Source organism: Chelonoidis abingdonii, chromosome 6 (assembly GCF_003597395.2).
Source record: "Chelonoidis abingdonii isolate Lonesome George chromosome 6, CheloAbing_2.0, whole genome shotgun sequence".
Taxonomy (NCBI): domain Eukaryota; kingdom Metazoa; phylum Chordata; order Testudines; family Testudinidae; genus Chelonoidis; species Chelonoidis abingdonii.
In genome coordinates, this window is record NC_133774.1 from 25,776,703 (window position 1) to 25,793,136 (window position 16,434).

The following is a 16,434-nucleotide window of genomic DNA, read 5'->3' on the forward strand; positions in this document are numbered from 1 at the left end:
AGAGGCAAATCAAAGACAGTCACTTGAGTTGAAGCAGAGGTGAAAGTAAGCCAGTCTGATCCGGCCCGGAGTATCAGCAAGAGACGGTACGCTGTGCCAGACAGGACTGGCTTCCCCAGGCTCACGATTTAAAAGGCCTGGGGCTCCCTGAAACGGCTGAGCCCAGGGCCCTTTAAATTGCCTCCTAAGCCCCGCTGCTGCAGCCCTGGGGTAGCAGCAGCAGGGCTCCGTCGGCGATTTAAAGGGCCCAGAGCTCTGCTGCGGTAGTGGCGGCCAGAGCCCCAGGCCCTTTAAATTGTCCCTGACCTCCCAGCCGCCTCTGCAGCTGGTAGCTCGGGGGTGATTTAAAGGTCCCAGGGCTCCCAGCTGCAGCCAAAGCCCCGGGGCCTTTAAATCTTGATTTAAAAAGTCCCCGCCTCTTCCAATTGAGGCCACGCCCCTGCTCAGGACTCCAGCGTACCAGTAAGTCCTTTAATTTACTTTCACCCCTGGTTTGAAGACAGCTTGTTGTCAAATATTTTCTTTATATATTTTCACCTGAAAGTCTCATTACTTAGCATTATGATAGAGGAGAAATTTTTATTACTTTATTCAGGTCAGTTCTACTGCAGACAAGAAGATGCCTTGTCTAATTTTTAATGTTATAATCTCATTAAAATAAAAATTTATCAGTTCATTATACCTAAATCTCCTATTTCTTATAGGTGCTTTTGGCAATAGCATTATTTTGCATTTATTTAGTACTAGATTGTGTGACTGACATACAGCCTGGTGCAAAAGGCCATAGAAAGCTGCACCAATGCCTAGAGGAACACTGGTTGAGATGATGACCTAGGGGGCAAATCTCTCCCTTAGCTGTGCACTCTGCATCATCCTTAGGTATGGGACATATTGGTTCCCCTGATGTGCTGCCTTGCTCCATGGACCAGTGATGGGAAGGAGCAGGGCTATGGCCCTGTAACCTTCTGTGGTAAACTTTTTCCCAAATCTGGACTTTAGCGTACAAAATCTGGGTGCTTACTGTGAACCTTCCCAAGCTTATACCCAGCTTGGATCTTATTTCGCTGCCACCAGCCGAAGTTTTCCAGGGTTTCGGCCCCCTCGGGTTCCCCAAACTTTTCCTTGGGGGACCCCTCAAGACCTCAGAGCCCCTGGGTCTCCTCTATCTCATCCCGCCAGCTTTCCCTCCTTCTGGTTAGAACCGTGCGATGCTGTCCTGTTCCCTTCGAATACAACAGAGAGGCATCTAGCTTCCCCGAGGCTATGCATTTCAAACAAGTCAGTACTCACACAGAGAAGATCACTCTCCTCCCTTTGGTCCCGTACCTTCCCGCCCCCGACAATAGGGAAAAGTTAAGACACAGAGCCTTGGGCTTTTCCCTCCCCCCTCTAGCCTGTCACCGATATACAGACAGAGCTCTGGGCACAGAAATTCCTCTCCCCTCTGCCTCACTAGGAAAAGAAACTCCCACAAGTTTTAAAAAGAAACTTTATATAAAAAGAAAGAAAATACAGAACAATAATACTGCATTAAGAAACTCAATACAGGAATATGGCTTATAAGAAAATAGGAATAAACAGTCTGATTTAAAAGATAGCCCAATTAAACCAGTCCAGCAAATCAACACCCATGTAAATACAAATCAAAGCACATCACAGCTGATTACTTTAGTTCCTTTGTACTCACACTTCATAGTGGAATATTTGAAAGAAGATGGAGTTAGAAGAAAAGCTTGTTTACTCACAGCCGAGGAAAACAAAAAGACCCCGAGTTTCCAGTTCCCTCCCAGACTTTAAAAAAAACCCAGGTCTCTGATTTGGTCCTCTGGTCAGGTGTTTGGTTCCCCCTTTGTTCACCCTTTACAGGTAAAAGAAAATTAACCCTTACCTATCTACTTATGACACCTTCCCACCCCTATCCAGTTGGGAACTAGTTCCTGCTACTCACAGGGAATTATTGAGATCTGCCCTCACGCAGTAGCTGGGGAAGGTTCTTGTGTTCCTCATGGTCTTACATAAGCACAGATCAGTGTTGGGCCCTTAGTCAGTATATAATCAAAAGTGTCTTAGAGATGTGTGTACAAGCAAAAAAGAGCATGACCTTCTTCATTCCATATTCTAAGAGTGAATTTTAGTGCTTGTGAAAGTGGTGCAGGATTGAGAGCCGTAGGGAATGAAGCCTACTTTTTATGTACAGATCAAGTACAACGTGGGGAATAGCAGTGAAAGCAATTACCCTCATCACTCTGTCAAACTGCCTCCATGGTCTCTGCAAAGACTACCAATATGTCTACCATTCAGTGACAATTGAGATGGTGGTTTCTGTGACACAGTCACTTGCCCATTACTATTACTACTGGTCAATCTCATTCCTCCACCTGTACAAGTAATTTAGGATCTTCACATATATCCCAAGAAAGAACTCTTAAATGGAGACCTGACAGACAGCATGAATATACCGAACCACTGAAACGAAATGTAAATGACAGAAATGTGAATTTAGAACACATTCTCTTTATGTAAATAAAACTCCAGATTCTGTCTTTATTAATCAGAAAAGATTCTGCTTTCAGTGAAGTTACCAACATCAGTAGTGACTTGGAAGTGACTACAGCTCCTCTTGCACATAGGAAACATGCATTTGCACATCTCGTGCTTTTATTTTCACAAGCACAGATGTCTAATTCATGCTTAAAATAAACCTCACTTTTACATAGTTCTTAAATAATACCTGTTACAACTTGGACCAGTCCTGCTCTTGGAATGGACAACACTATCTGCATGATGGGATCCAACCCACTGAATCCCATGTGGTGCTAAGTTCTCTGGGTAGTGACTGGACACTGTTCCTAATTCTGGGTCTCAGGTGCATTCCCTGATGCAGACTCCATGTCTGACACCATTCTTGGACAGTAGGACCCTGCAGTCCAGCTGCCTAGAACCTGGAACTGGTGCCTGAGCCCCCCAGGTATTTAGACATGTTCCCCTCAGACACCACCTGGCTGTGGGAACTCTGGATTCAAGTTCACCCTCTCAAGGACAATGTCAGTGCTTAATTTGTGCCAGGGCTTGCCAGGGCTGAGCTCTGGCACTTCTAGGTTTGGCAGTTCGTAGCCCTGGCAGCTCTGGGGTTGCCACATCAGTTATGAAAGTAAAAAAATTCCTTGAGCCCTGGCACCTAGTTGGTTGAGCCTCAGCACCTCTTCATTGCAAATTAAGCTCTGGACCATGTGGCAGTAAAGCAAAGGAATTCTTACACATGCACACACAGATCTAGGGAAAACAAACTCCTCATTTCATCCCCTTTTGTGAGTCCCTGGGTTTGGTTCAAGTCCTTTAGAGAAGGCTGTGCCTTCTGTTCCTGGAAACGAAATTACTCCCTTTGCTTAGAGCAGGGGTCTCAAACACGCGGCCCGCGGGCCGCTCTTGAGTGTGGCCTGCCAAGCTCTCCCTGCCCCTCTGCCTACCCGCAGGATTGCCCCCTGTGGTGTTGTGAGCCCTGTGCCTTCAGTCGGGGGGGGGGAGGGGAAGGAGGCAGGCTCCAGCATTGCCTCCTTCCAGGCACTGCCCCCCATAGCTCCCATTGGCTGGGAACAGGGAACTGCGGCCAATGGGAGCTTCGAGGGAGGTACTTGAAGGAGTGGCAAGAGTGGCAGATGCATGGAACCCTGAGCCCCTCTCCTTCCCCCAAGGACTGCAGGGACACGGCTCCAGCTGCTTCCTGGAATGGAGCGGTGCAGGGCCGGGGGCCAGGGAGCCTGCCCTGGCCCCGGTGCGCACCGTTGCCACCCTGGAGTCACTCTAGGTAACTGGCGCCAGGCTGGAGCTCACCCTGAACCCCTTCTGCACCGCAACTCCTGCCCTGAGCCCTCTGCTTCACCCCTCCTGCACTCCCTGCCCTGAGACACTTGCTGCACCCTGCACCCCGACCCCGTGCCTCACCCTCTTGCACCTCACACACCAACTCCCTGCCTTGAGCCCCCTGCTGCACCCTGCACACCTCCTGCACCTCAACTCCCTGCCCTGAGCTCCCTGCTGCATCCCCCACCCCTCCTGCACTCCCTGCCCTGAGCCACCTGCTGCACTCTGCACCCCGACCCCGTGCCACATCTCTCACCTTCTTGCACCCCACACACCAACTCCCTGTTCTGAGCCCCCTGCTGCACCCTGCACACCTCCTGCACCTCAACTCCCTGCTCTGAGCCCCCCTCCGCACCCTGCATACCTCCTGCACCTCAACTCCCTGCCCTTAGCCCCCTGCCGCATCCCGCACCCCTCCTGCACTCCCTGCTATGGGCCACTGCTGCACTCTGCACCCCGACCCCGTGCCACACCCCTCACCCTCTTGCACCTCACACACCAACTCCCTGCCCTGAGCCCCCTGCCGCACCCTGCATACCTCCTGCACCTCAACTCCCTGCCCTGAGCCCCCTGCCGCATCCCGCACCCCTCCTGCACTCCGTGCCCTGAGCCCCCCCGCACTATGCACCCTTTCTGCACCCCCTGGGGCAGCGTTGGGGTGGGGATTTTGGGGAAGGGGTTGGAATGGGGCAGGGAAGGGGTGGGAAGAGGCAGGGCCTAATGGAAGAGGTGGAGTGGGGGTGGGGCCAGAGGCTGCGAGGGGTGTGTGTCAGTGATGCAGACCTCGAGTCAATGCACTACTTCTCATGTGGCCCTCGTGGTCATTTGAGTTTGAGACCCCTGGCTTAGAGAAACACCCTTTTTAAAAACAGATTCTCTCTCTCTTGGTCAGGTGGACTAACTACAGCTCTCCCAGCCATGTGACTAGACCAGGGGAATGTCTGCCCTCTCCCCACAGACAGATTTCTGTGTAGAGAGTTCATTCAAAGTCAATGAAACAGCTAAAGCAACCTCATTGTTTCTCCAGGGTAGGGCTATTCAATGTTGATAGCCCTTGATGGGTTTGTAACAGCCTTCCAAATACAGGTTCCCCACTAATTGTCAAGTTCCAGCTACCAAAAGGAACGCTCAAAGCCATACTAAAGATTACATCCAAAATAGAGTTTGAAATAGAAGTATTCATAAAACAAAAACAAAATCCACAAATCAACATGGACATATTTGCAGGTGACTGCTGAGCCTTTGTCCTGGTGCACCTTGCTTGGGGAGAGCATCCCTCCTGAAAGGGGCATGGTCCTTACCTTTATATTGGGGGGGGGAGGAATAGCTCAGGGGTTTGAGCATTAGCCTGCTAAACCCAGGGTTGTGAGCTCAATCCTTGAGGGGGCCATTTAGGGAACTGGGGTAAAAATCTGTCTGGGGATTAGTCCTGCTTTGAGCAGGGGGTTGGACTAGATGACCTCCTGAGATCCCTTCCAACCCTGATAGTCCCTTATTCTGTCACAACACCTTCATCATCTGATAATTACCTGCAATTTAAAGACAAGTGAGAGTTTGGGGTCTGTAAATTATATATGAAGCAAAGTAATAATCTACAGAATAACTAACTATCCACAGCTTCTCACCCTTCCTTGTTGTAGAGCAGAGTGTAGTTGGTAGGAAGTCCACTATCTGAGCCAGGCTTCCACCAGCAAGTGAAGGTTTCCATTTCTGGAGAACGACACTTCAAAACCTCAGGCTTTCCAGGAGGTGATTGCTCTGGGTAAGTGCATAAATCAACCTAGTTAATAAGCTTGACAAATATCATACATTACACATTTAGGTAGTACTGATGGTGAGGTATAAGGAGATGATAGATTCCATGGATTGGATACATTACAGTGTGTAAAGGCTAAACCTGAATGCATGAATTACTACTACATAGAATCCAATAGTATTTAAAAACATGTCTTGTTAAAATGAACAACACGTTGGTCAATAATCTCTAAGAAAAAAGTGTATTCAAATTTGCATACGCTTGCCTTCTCCTTCTAAGCTTATTTATTACTTTAGTAAAGGTCCATGCCACTTTTTCATTAATGTTGCTATTCACAATTTCATGGTGACAAGTCCCAAGAAGAATGAAGGGGAAGGGACAGGTGTCTGTCAATACTATCTCTAAGGGTATGTCTACTCAGCAACTAGACACCCTGGGACTCTGCAAGGTGGGAGGGTCCCAGAGCTCGGGCTCCACCCCGAGCCTGGAACTCTACCAAGCAATGTGAAACAGCCGCACAGCCCGAGCCCCAGAAGCCCAAAGCAGCTGGCATGAGCCTACCACAGGTTTTTCTTTGCTGTGTAGACATACCCTAAGTTATCACTTACTGACCCTAAAACTTTCACAAGAGTAAATCAAGCCATTTTCAAAATCTCTGTATAGCAGTTCTTAAGCGAATTGGTCATTTGAAGTTGTGTAGGTTCCAATGAGGATCAAGATAGCCAGGATTTATCTTTAGAATTTTCTAAACAAACTGCTTTCAGGAAAATAATGTGCTGTATAGTTTTCTACTTACCTTTCAAACACTCTATGTTCAGAAAAAGCAGCAAAATAAATCTAACTGATGATGCCAAGTTTTGCTTCATGTTGTTTACCTACTCCTCCTCCAGCGGGAAAAGTAGGTTTAGAGGATAGCTGAAAAATATGTCAATGTGCAACATTTAATAATAGTATTTGGCATGTGTGTGTATATCATTATGTGTTCAAAGCACTTTGCAAACTTGAGCTAATTAATCCTCACCACACCTCTGTAATCCAATAAGAGTTATAGTCCCTAATTTTCCAGATAGGGAAGATGAATCACAGAAAGGCTAAGTATCCTACTCAAGGTCATTAAGCCAATCGTTAGCAGCACCACAATTAGAATTCACAGCATGGCCTATTCTTGTGATTTGCTCATGTGTCTATAATATTTGGTGCCTTTTTAAAGAGCCAGCTCTCAGATTCATGCAATTGCATGTGAATCTCAGCTTTCACTTGAAAAGTAATTAAGTTGTGGTTGCAGAGAACAGCTTGAGAACATGACCCAACCGAACCCTAAAGGCTCAAAAACTAGAAGGCAAATAAAAAGAACCCATCATTATTATTTTTTTAAACTCGCATGATTTTTGAGCCAATCTCATGATTCTGAGGGGCCTAACTCATGATTATTGAGCTGTTGGGTTTGACAATACTGAATTCAGTTGTCCCTCAGTTGCCATCCACCAAATGTAACTTACTCTTTCTGTTGCATTCAATTTTGCAGTAAATTTAAATGACAAAGCAAGACGTTTCACTCCATATTCTTTATGAAAATATGCTTATGATATGAATGACATAACTGAGATGTACTTTACGCAAGATGGGTCTTGTAAGATATCTTTGGAAAGGTTATAATTTACTGAATGTGATTATCCAATTTGTATGCTTGTATCATTTCTGTATCTGAAGTTAGGAATATTGACTATGTATCTGTATTTCAACTATGCTACTTTGCTAACACTGCTAACACTACAGGTACAACAATGGAAAAGCCAGACAGGGCTGATGACCCACCAGTAAGGACAATGGACTGTGAAAAGGCTTGGCCTTCCTTCGGACCCTTCATATTGCCACTAACTCATTGACACTGTGATACTACTGAGTTAGGTGGTCTTGGCACCTGATACTGAACATTACCTGAGACTTTTTGTAACTTTCCACTAGAACAGAAGTGGGGGTCAAGTTTGGGAAACAAATAGGATTTACATATGGTGGGAATACTTTAAGGTGGGGAGGAAGACAAATGGGATTCCTCTTCTCCCTGGCCTGTCTGCCCAAGAAGAAAGACTGCTAAAGCCACCTGAAGGGAAGACAAGGGGGGAGTCCAGACTGAGACAGGGGTCCAGTCTGAAAAGAAAAATAATTGGAACTCTGAACCATAGAAACTTTGCAACCTGCCTAAAATAACATTTAGGGTGAGAATTTACATTTTGTAACCTATTTCTTAAGTATATTGAGCTTAGCTCGTGTATTTTGCTTTATTTGGTCAGTAATCTGCTTTGTTCTGTCTGTTATCTCTTATAGTCACTTAAAATTCACCTTTTGTAGTTAATAAACTTATTGTTTGTTTATAATATAACCCAGTTTATGTAATTTCTAACTGGGAATGGGGGGAGGCAAGAAGTTGTGCATATCTCCCCCCACATTGAGAATTTCATAAAACCTTTGGGTTTGTACCCCTTAAAGGGAGTGGGCACCAGAGTGTTGGGGAGAGCCCCTAAGGCTGAATCTTTCCAGAGCAGATCTGTCTCTCTGTGAAGCTGGGTGTGGCCCTGCCTGTGTGCTTGACTGGAAGAGGTTTGTGTGCCTAGCCCAGCAAGGCCAGGTAAAGAGAACCTAGGCTGGCAGAACAGGCTGATTGAGCAGGGGAGGCTCAGTTAAACCCAAGCATATCAGGTGACACCCCAAAGGGCCCAAACCCCTCACAAAAACAAAAGAAACAATGGAAAACATAATACGGCTTCATGGTTAACTTACCAGATGGACATGATAGATGGGAGCTGATTCTTCTCTTGCTTACACCAGTGTATATCAGGATCAACCTCATTAAAGTCAGCAGAATTACACTGGTGTAAGCAGAAGGACAACCAGCCCCATAGCTCTGAAGGGATAGTTTCTTTGTGAAGTGCATTCATACCCCTACATATCCTCAGAACGCAGGTTACAGTGCACACAGATTGGGAATCACTGGTACTGTTAAGTCTACTTGCTTAAACTGTAACTTTCATGAAGAAAAGAGAAAGAGGAACCTCAACTAAACCTCCTGTTCCTCTTGATATAATTGGTTCATAACATGAGATGTTGCACCCCCAACTATCATCCAAAGGGAGATTTGCAATGTCTCTTCAGCCTCACCTCCCCACTTCTGCTGAGTAGATCTGGCAGGAAATTGGGCTTTCATGACCCCCATCTGTGCCTCACAACAAAGGAGATGATTTGACTTGTTTGCACAGGAAATATACTTGTTGTTTATCAGCTTATTCCATTTCTACTATGTAATTACTTTCCATATCAAGAAACATATTACAAATTACAGATACGTGAATCCTCTTAAATGCATATTTAAATTAAAAATCAGTTATATTCATAATGACTTTAGCATGTGTTTACTAGCAATGCATACTATGTACTGTTCCAAAGCAAATTGCTGTCTACATTTTCAGAAATTTTTTTAGCTGTCACCTGTGAATTTGCATGCCCGGTTTCATGCACACAACCAAATGAGCCTGCAAAATTGGGTGCATGCTGGTTTTAGTCACATAAGTTTTTGTGCACAAATACTGTTTGTCGGCTGGGCACTAAGTTTACATATAAACACAAGTTTTGTGCATGCAGAATGGATGTATGCCCAATTCTTTGACTGCAATCAGTTGCAGGCACATATTTTGGTATACAATTTTGGAATCAGCTGAAAACTTGCTCTAACATAATGCAGAACATCAACTTCCTGGGAAAGGCAATAGGTTTAGTAAACATGTTAAAAATACCAAACTATAAAAAATAACTATAACATTTATATAATACCCCCAAATATTAACAAGATTCTATGATACCTAAACCTAGTTAGAAGACATCATAATTAATTAATTAAATATAACACTTTCTATCTGAGAATCACACTATTCTAAGAACATAAGAATGGCCATATTGGGTCAAACCAATAGTCCATTTAGCCCAGAATCCTGTCCTCTGACAGTGGCCAATGCAGATGCTTCAGAGGGAATGGCCAGAACATGGCAATCATTGAGTGATCCATTCCCTGTCATCCCATCCCAGCATCTGGCAGTGAGAGGCCTAGGAAAACACAGAGCTTGGGGTTGCATCCCTGACCACATAGGCACCAACTTTTATTTTTCCCCGGGGGTGCCCCACCCTCACTCAGCCCCAAGGCCCTGGCCCCACTCCACCCCTTCCCCTAAGGCTCCACTTTTGCTCTGCCTCTTCCTGCACTTGCTCTGCCCCTCCCCTGTGGCCCCCCTCACTCTGCCCCCCACCCAAGGCCCTGATCTTCCACTGCCTCTTCCTGCCCCCACTCCGCCTCCCGCCCACCTGCCGCTCACTGGTCTCCACCTTTCCCCAAGCCCCTCTCAAGCTGCTAAAAAAACCTTTTCAAATTCAAATCTATCTTTTTTGAGATGGTTGACCAAAACTGCACACAGTATTCAAGGTGTGGGTGTATCATGGATTTATATAGTGGCACTGTGATATTTATTTATCCCTTTCCTAATTGTTCCTAACATTCTATTAGCTTGTTTGACTGCTGCTGCACATAGAACAGATGTTTTCAGGAAACTATCCACGATGATTCCAAAATCTTTTTCTTGAATGTTAACAGATAATTTAGACCCCATCATTTTGTATGCATAGTTGGGGTTATGTTTTCCAATGTGCATTACTTTGCACTTATCAGCACTGCATTTCATCTGCCATTCTGTTGCCTAATCACCCAGTTTTGTGGCATTCCCTTGTATCTTTTCATAGTCTACTTTGGATTTTACTATCTTGAGTAATTTTATATTATCTGCAGTCTTCACTTCACTGTTTACCCCTTCTGCCAGATCATTTAAGATAAGCTGAACAGCACTGGTCCCAGTACAGATCTTTGGGGGACCCCACTACTTACCTCTTCTCCATTCTGAAAACTCACTATTTATTCCTCCCTTTGTTTCCTGTCTTTTAACCAGTTACGGATACCATGACTACCTACTTTGCTTAAGAGCCTTTGATGATGGACCTTGTCAAAGGCTTTCTGAAAGTCCAAGTACACTATATTCACTGGATCACTCTTATCCACCTGTTTATTTACTCTGTCAAAGAATCCTAATAGATTGGTGAGGCATGATTTCCTTTTACAAAAACGGTGTTGATTCTTCTCCAACAATCTGTGTTGATTTATAAGTCTAATAATTCTGTTCTTTATTATAGTTTCTATGAATTTGCCTCATGCTGAAGTTAGCTGTACCAACCTGTAATTGCCAGGATTGCATCTGGTGCCTTTTTCAGAAAGCAGCATTACATTACCTATCCTGTAGTCATCTGGTGCAGAGGCTGATTTAAGTGATAGGTTACATACCACCATTAATAGCGCTGCAGTTTCACATCTGAGTTCCTTCAGAGGGTGAATACCATCTGGTCCTGGTGACTTATCACTGTTTAAAATTTCAATTTGTTCCAAAACCTCTTCTATCAACAACTCAATCTGAGAGAGTTCCTCAGATATATCACCTAAAAAATGATTGTCTCAGGTGTGGGAATCTCTCTCTACAGAGAAGACCAATGCAAATAATTCATTTAGTTTCTCTACAATGGCCTCGTCTTTGCTGAGTGTTCCTTTAGCACTTCAATCATCCAGTGGCTGACTTTTGCTTTTGCCAGAGGGTGCCCCATACTGGCCCTGCCCCCACTCTGCCCCATGGGCTCTGCCTCCCCACCTCTTCCTGCCCTTGCTCCACCCCTTCCTAGAGACCTGCTCCCCTGAGTGCCTCCCATCCGTTGCTCTTTCTTCCCCCTTCTGCCTGAAGGGCAGTGAGGTGGGAGGAGTGGGCAAAGAGGAGTGAATGGCAGGGCAGCCCCGCTCAGCAGCTAACTGGTGGCTGAACAGCTGACTGATGGCCAGCCCCATGCCTGCCAGAGCAGCAGCCCTGGCCAGCCCCCTGGGTGCTGAGCACTCTCTATTTTTTCTCGGTAGGTGTTTGAGCCCCCTAGCACCCACGGAGTTGGCGTCTATGGCTACAGATCAGAGCTAAAGTTGAAATCCACTTGAAAACACACTTCCATTTGAAATATGTTTACTTACCTTTGTTACAGTGAAACCTAAGGTTGATACAACTGAGAACCTTTTCCCTGATCATTCTGAGGAATAGTCCCTCCACAGTTTATGAAGCCAGATTGAGCAATATATATAACTAACCATGATATGCTATAAACCTGGGGTTATCCTGCCTTCACACCCCGTAACAGGGTTGCCACTCATCACTAGTGCGCCTCCTTGTGTCTAGGTCTGGGAAAGTAGCTCATGCTGCATCTGTGCACTCTTTTGCTGGACTACATGCTCTGCAATAATTTCTCTTCCGTTAACTTGACCCTCTAACCAGGTCACCACATAGGCCTGGTCTACACTACGCGTTTAAACTGATTTTAGCAGCGTTAAACCAATTTAAGGGTCACTGTTAATTTCTTTTTATTCTCATTCATACAGCTCCTTATCTGCTATTGTTAACAACAAAACCAACAAACAAACAAAAAGACTTCAGAATCTTCCCTATTTTCCTGATTTGACTGCCTATTGCAAGCCATGACTTGGTTTTTTATTTTAAAAACATTTTAAATGTTTAAAGAATCAAGTTTACTCCCTCGCGACTTTAAATTGCTAAATCCAAGCCAAACAGCACTAATTACCTGGGTCTTGCAAAAAGGCCTGTCAGTTTTCAACTTTGATTAAAGAGTCAAATGAATTTTTGTGCATTAAAAACAAAAACAAAACCAATTTATCTTCACACCTAGAAAACTGGAGTTTTTACAAATCCAGATGTGTTGGTTTAGATTCTAGAATCTTTAATTATTTTACAGACAAATAGATACAATACATTTTCTTTTCTTAACATTTTTTTTCACACTGCTTTGTTTTTACATAGCTGTATATATTTTGGATTATTACAGGCACTCTTCTGAAAAGGGCGCCCATTTCCTTTAGAATGCTGCCAAAGAAACCAAGAATTCTCTCTCTTTAACATGTTCCTAGTGTGAGACGTTCACAAAGTTTAACTGCTTAATTCTCTCCAGCCTCTGTAGAGTTAACTTTTCACTCTCTTCCTTAAATCACTTGTTTATGTCCCAAAATGACACCTTTATCACCTCAGATTTCACCATTTTAAGATTGTTCCAGGCGGTTCATGCCTGCACCTTACGCTTTTCTCCTACTCCTGACACTATTCGCTTAGGCTTCAACCTGTTTTTCTTTCTTTATCTGTTGCTTGGCCCTGCTTGTCTGGGCCCGATCCTGCTTTTCCAGTGACCCGTTCTCTGCTATTGTGTCACTCTCTACAATTTGGAAAGAAATGTTCAAGCGAAAGGACCAGGAAGGATTTGGGGGCTAAGTTGAGGAGCCACCCTCTTGCTGAATTGTAGGTGGAAACCTAAAGAATCAGTTTTTGAGGCACACAACAAAGGGAACAGAACAGGGGCCTTTTTGTCCTTTTTACAATGAGATGGGAGCATGGAAGGGGTGGATCGATCCCAAGGGTTTGATGGAGAACGGAGGTAAATGGGGACGCTAAGTCTGGTGTGGGAAAGGGGCCTTTTAATAAAGCTTTTTATCTATTATTGAATAATTGGAAGAGCATGTTTTCATTTGCATCCACCTACGATTTGCCTCTCCCACCACTGCATGAAACAGTAACCTCTCCTTTAGCCAATTTGTTTTAGGTAGGCCGAGTTTGTCTTGAAGACGTCCCTTAGTCTTTGTTTCAAGATTTTAAACAGTGTGCCACGAGGTTTTGGGATCCCCCTGAGTTAGTCATAGACCTTTTTTCCAGAAATTTATGGCGAGTCTGGACCCTTTTTACAGGCAGTCTGGACCCATCCTAAATACATAAAATAAGCCGGCGTCTCATTTAGGAACTGTTCCCAACTAAGACGTCTGGTTACCCATACAGGAGGACTTCACACACCACAGTCCACACAAGAAGCGAATTTGCCATGCAACACACAAAAGTAGCCCATAGGCTACTGCCTCAATCGCCCTTGCTTTTCACACCAGAAGGTTTTACCCAAAGTCCGCGGTTTGCACTGCAATTGTGCAGATCCACTCACTCAGACCGCGGGGACAGGAACCCCTTTTTGGTCGGCCCGATCCCCAGACGAGACGGCACCCAGACTCAAACACTCCACAAGAGCGATGGGATAGACACAGAGACAGGGACAAGTCCTCATCCGGACAAAACACAGAAATAATTACCTGACCAGATTCCTGATGTCAGATCCGGATCCCTACCAGAACAGAGTGTGAACCAACATGTTCCAATGGCGTAGACCCACTGTGCCCTGTGCCACCTTTCTCCTCTAGTGGAGGACCGCTCGGGCCAAATGCCCAGGTGCGGCTGCCACGGTCATCCTACAAAAACAGTCAGGATCACACAGCCCCAGTGAAGACGGTTGCCATCTCGGGTTGAACCTCCAAATTGTCAAAGTTAGACTTCAGGATCTCAACAGTTGTCAGACCACTCTGTTTTATTGAGCACAGCGCCTGCTAATACACCCAGAAAGTGAGGCACCATAACACAGACCACAAACTATCTTATTATACAGAATGAAAGGCAGGAGTTTAGACAAGGACAAAGAAAGCAACAGACAGAAAAACCACCGTGACACCAGCATGCATATTCCACGTCCATTACTGATTGTATCAATCTAAGCTAAATACTCTTTCCAATTGCCCTTAAAACGTGCAATTGTTCTAATGCTAATATCTGTGTCCTGACCGTTGAATTGCAACATTCCAACAATTTGCTTAAAGTCAGACAAACATTTCTTTAATCCATTCTTATTTTTTACAGATAATTAATTCTCCCCTTTCACAGCTAGCTATGCCCATAGTTCCCGCAGTTCTCCCCCGCCTATTGGATTCGGGTTCCACCCCAATGCATGATGTGCAAAAACAGTGTCTGCGGGTGATTTCTGGGTAGATGTCGTCACTCATTCCTTCCTCCGTGAAAAGCAACGGCAGACATCATTTCACGCCCTTTTTCCCTGGGATTGCCCTGGCAGATGCCATTGCATGGCAACCATGAGCCTGTTTTGCCTTTTGTCACTGTCAACCGTATGTGTACTGGGCCGCTGACAGAGCGGTCTGCAGCGCTACTGGCAGCATATTCATTTGGCCTGCAAGGTAGCAGAGACGTTACCAGTTGTCTGTTGCCTGTTTGGCCATTGTTAAATGCAATGAGATGCGGTTTCAGTTGTTCTGTCCGTCTGCTGCTATCATGGGTCTCCTGCTGGCCTTAGCTGAGGTCGCGGCCAGGGCCCACAAAGACAAAAATGGAATGGCTCCTGTAGTCAATCCCTCGTTATGATTTATCTAAACATAGAGTCAGTCCTGCCCTAGAATATGGGGCAAGTGTACTAGAGAAATCAGTGTATCAGAGAACCAGCAAGACACAGCCGCTCCGTTAGATCCTGCAAGAAATTATAGTGATGCCATTCTAGGGGGTGCCCCTGCAACAAGGCCCACATTGCTTTCCCTCCTCCCCAACCTTCCTGGGCTACCTTGGCAATGTCCCCCATTGTGTGCTGATGAAGTAATAAAGAATGCAGATAAGAAACACTTATTTTTTAGTGAGATAAAATGAGGGGGAGGCAGCCCCTCCAGCTGCTCATGATAGCCAGCAGACAGTGTAAATGGTGGTGGCGGGAGAGGAGCCTGAGCATCCCGCTGCCTATGATAGTCCGGCAGGTACCAGAATCTTTTCTTTAGGACATGAAGGGGAGGGGGCTGATGGAGTTCAGCCCCAGTTGCTATGATCAGAGAACGGTTACCAGCCGTTCTGTAACCATCTACTGGAATGCCGGGAGTCAATTCTATTTTTACCCAGGCGCCAAAACCGGCAACCTCACCTGAGGCAGCCAGGAGCACTGATACAGGATGATGAGGACAGCTATCAGTCCTTTGTACGGTACCGTCTGCCACCAGAGGCGAGAGGAGGGAGAAGGATGCTGCTATTCATTGCCGCAGCACCGCGCCCTCTACAGCAGCATGCAGCTAGATATAGCAGGTGACATATAAAAAAAAGTCAAGAAATGATTTTTCCTTTTCTTTCACGGGGAGGAGGTAAGTGGTAAATTGACACATAGACCCTGAAACCACCCCAGACAATTATTGTTTGACCTTACAGGCACTTGCGAGCTCCCAGAATGGCAAATTGATTTTCAGCATGACTGCGGGGACTTGTGGCGTAATAGTGGAGTCCTCAGTACCCTCCCTCCCTCCTGAGCGTTCCATATTGTTCTTGGCTTTCCGTTACGCTTGTCACACAGCACTGTCTGGACTCTGTATCATAGCCTGGGAGATTTTTTCAATGTCTTGTCATTTTCTCTTTCTGTAACCGAGCTCTGATAGAAAGAATTTTTCTCCATACAGCGCTCAGATCCAGTATCTCCCGTATGTCATGCTGGAGCTCTTTTTGGATTTGGGACTGCCATCGCCACCCGTGGCTGATCAGAGACTCCAAGCTGGGCAAAGCGAGGAATATGAAATTCAAAAGTTCGCCGGTGCTTTTCCTGTCTACCTGGCAGTGCTCTCTGATTTCGGATTGCTGTCCAGAGCAGTCACATGGTGCACTGTGGGATACCGCCCGGGGCAAATACATGTTTGGGCCACACCTAACTAAATCCGCTATCGTAATTGACCGATTTCCAGCCCTACTCCTCTCGTCGGGGTGACGGGAGTTACAGAAACCGGTTTGAAAAGACGCCCTTTCATGTCAATATAAAGCTGTCTCGTTGTGTGGACGAGTGCAGCA

At 45.5% G+C, this 16,434-nt stretch overlaps 1 protein-coding gene across 2 annotated transcripts in view; it reads right to left on the reverse strand.

Annotated features, from left to right (window-relative positions):
* PRLR (prolactin receptor) overlaps positions 1-16,434 on the reverse strand; it is a 168,537-nt gene that overhangs the window by 25,791 nt on the left and 126,312 nt on the right. For both annotated transcript variants that reach the window (XM_075066904.1, XM_075066906.1), the window contains exons 4-5: positions 6,414-6,532; positions 5,487-5,619 (exon numbers count right to left, since the gene is read on the reverse strand). In XM_075066904.1, the coding sequence (XP_074923005.1) occupies positions 5,487-5,619; positions 6,414-6,483 (203 nt within the window). In that variant the 5' untranslated portion in view covers positions 6,484-6,532. The remainder of the gene's footprint in view (positions 1-5,486; positions 5,620-6,413; positions 6,533-16,434) is intronic.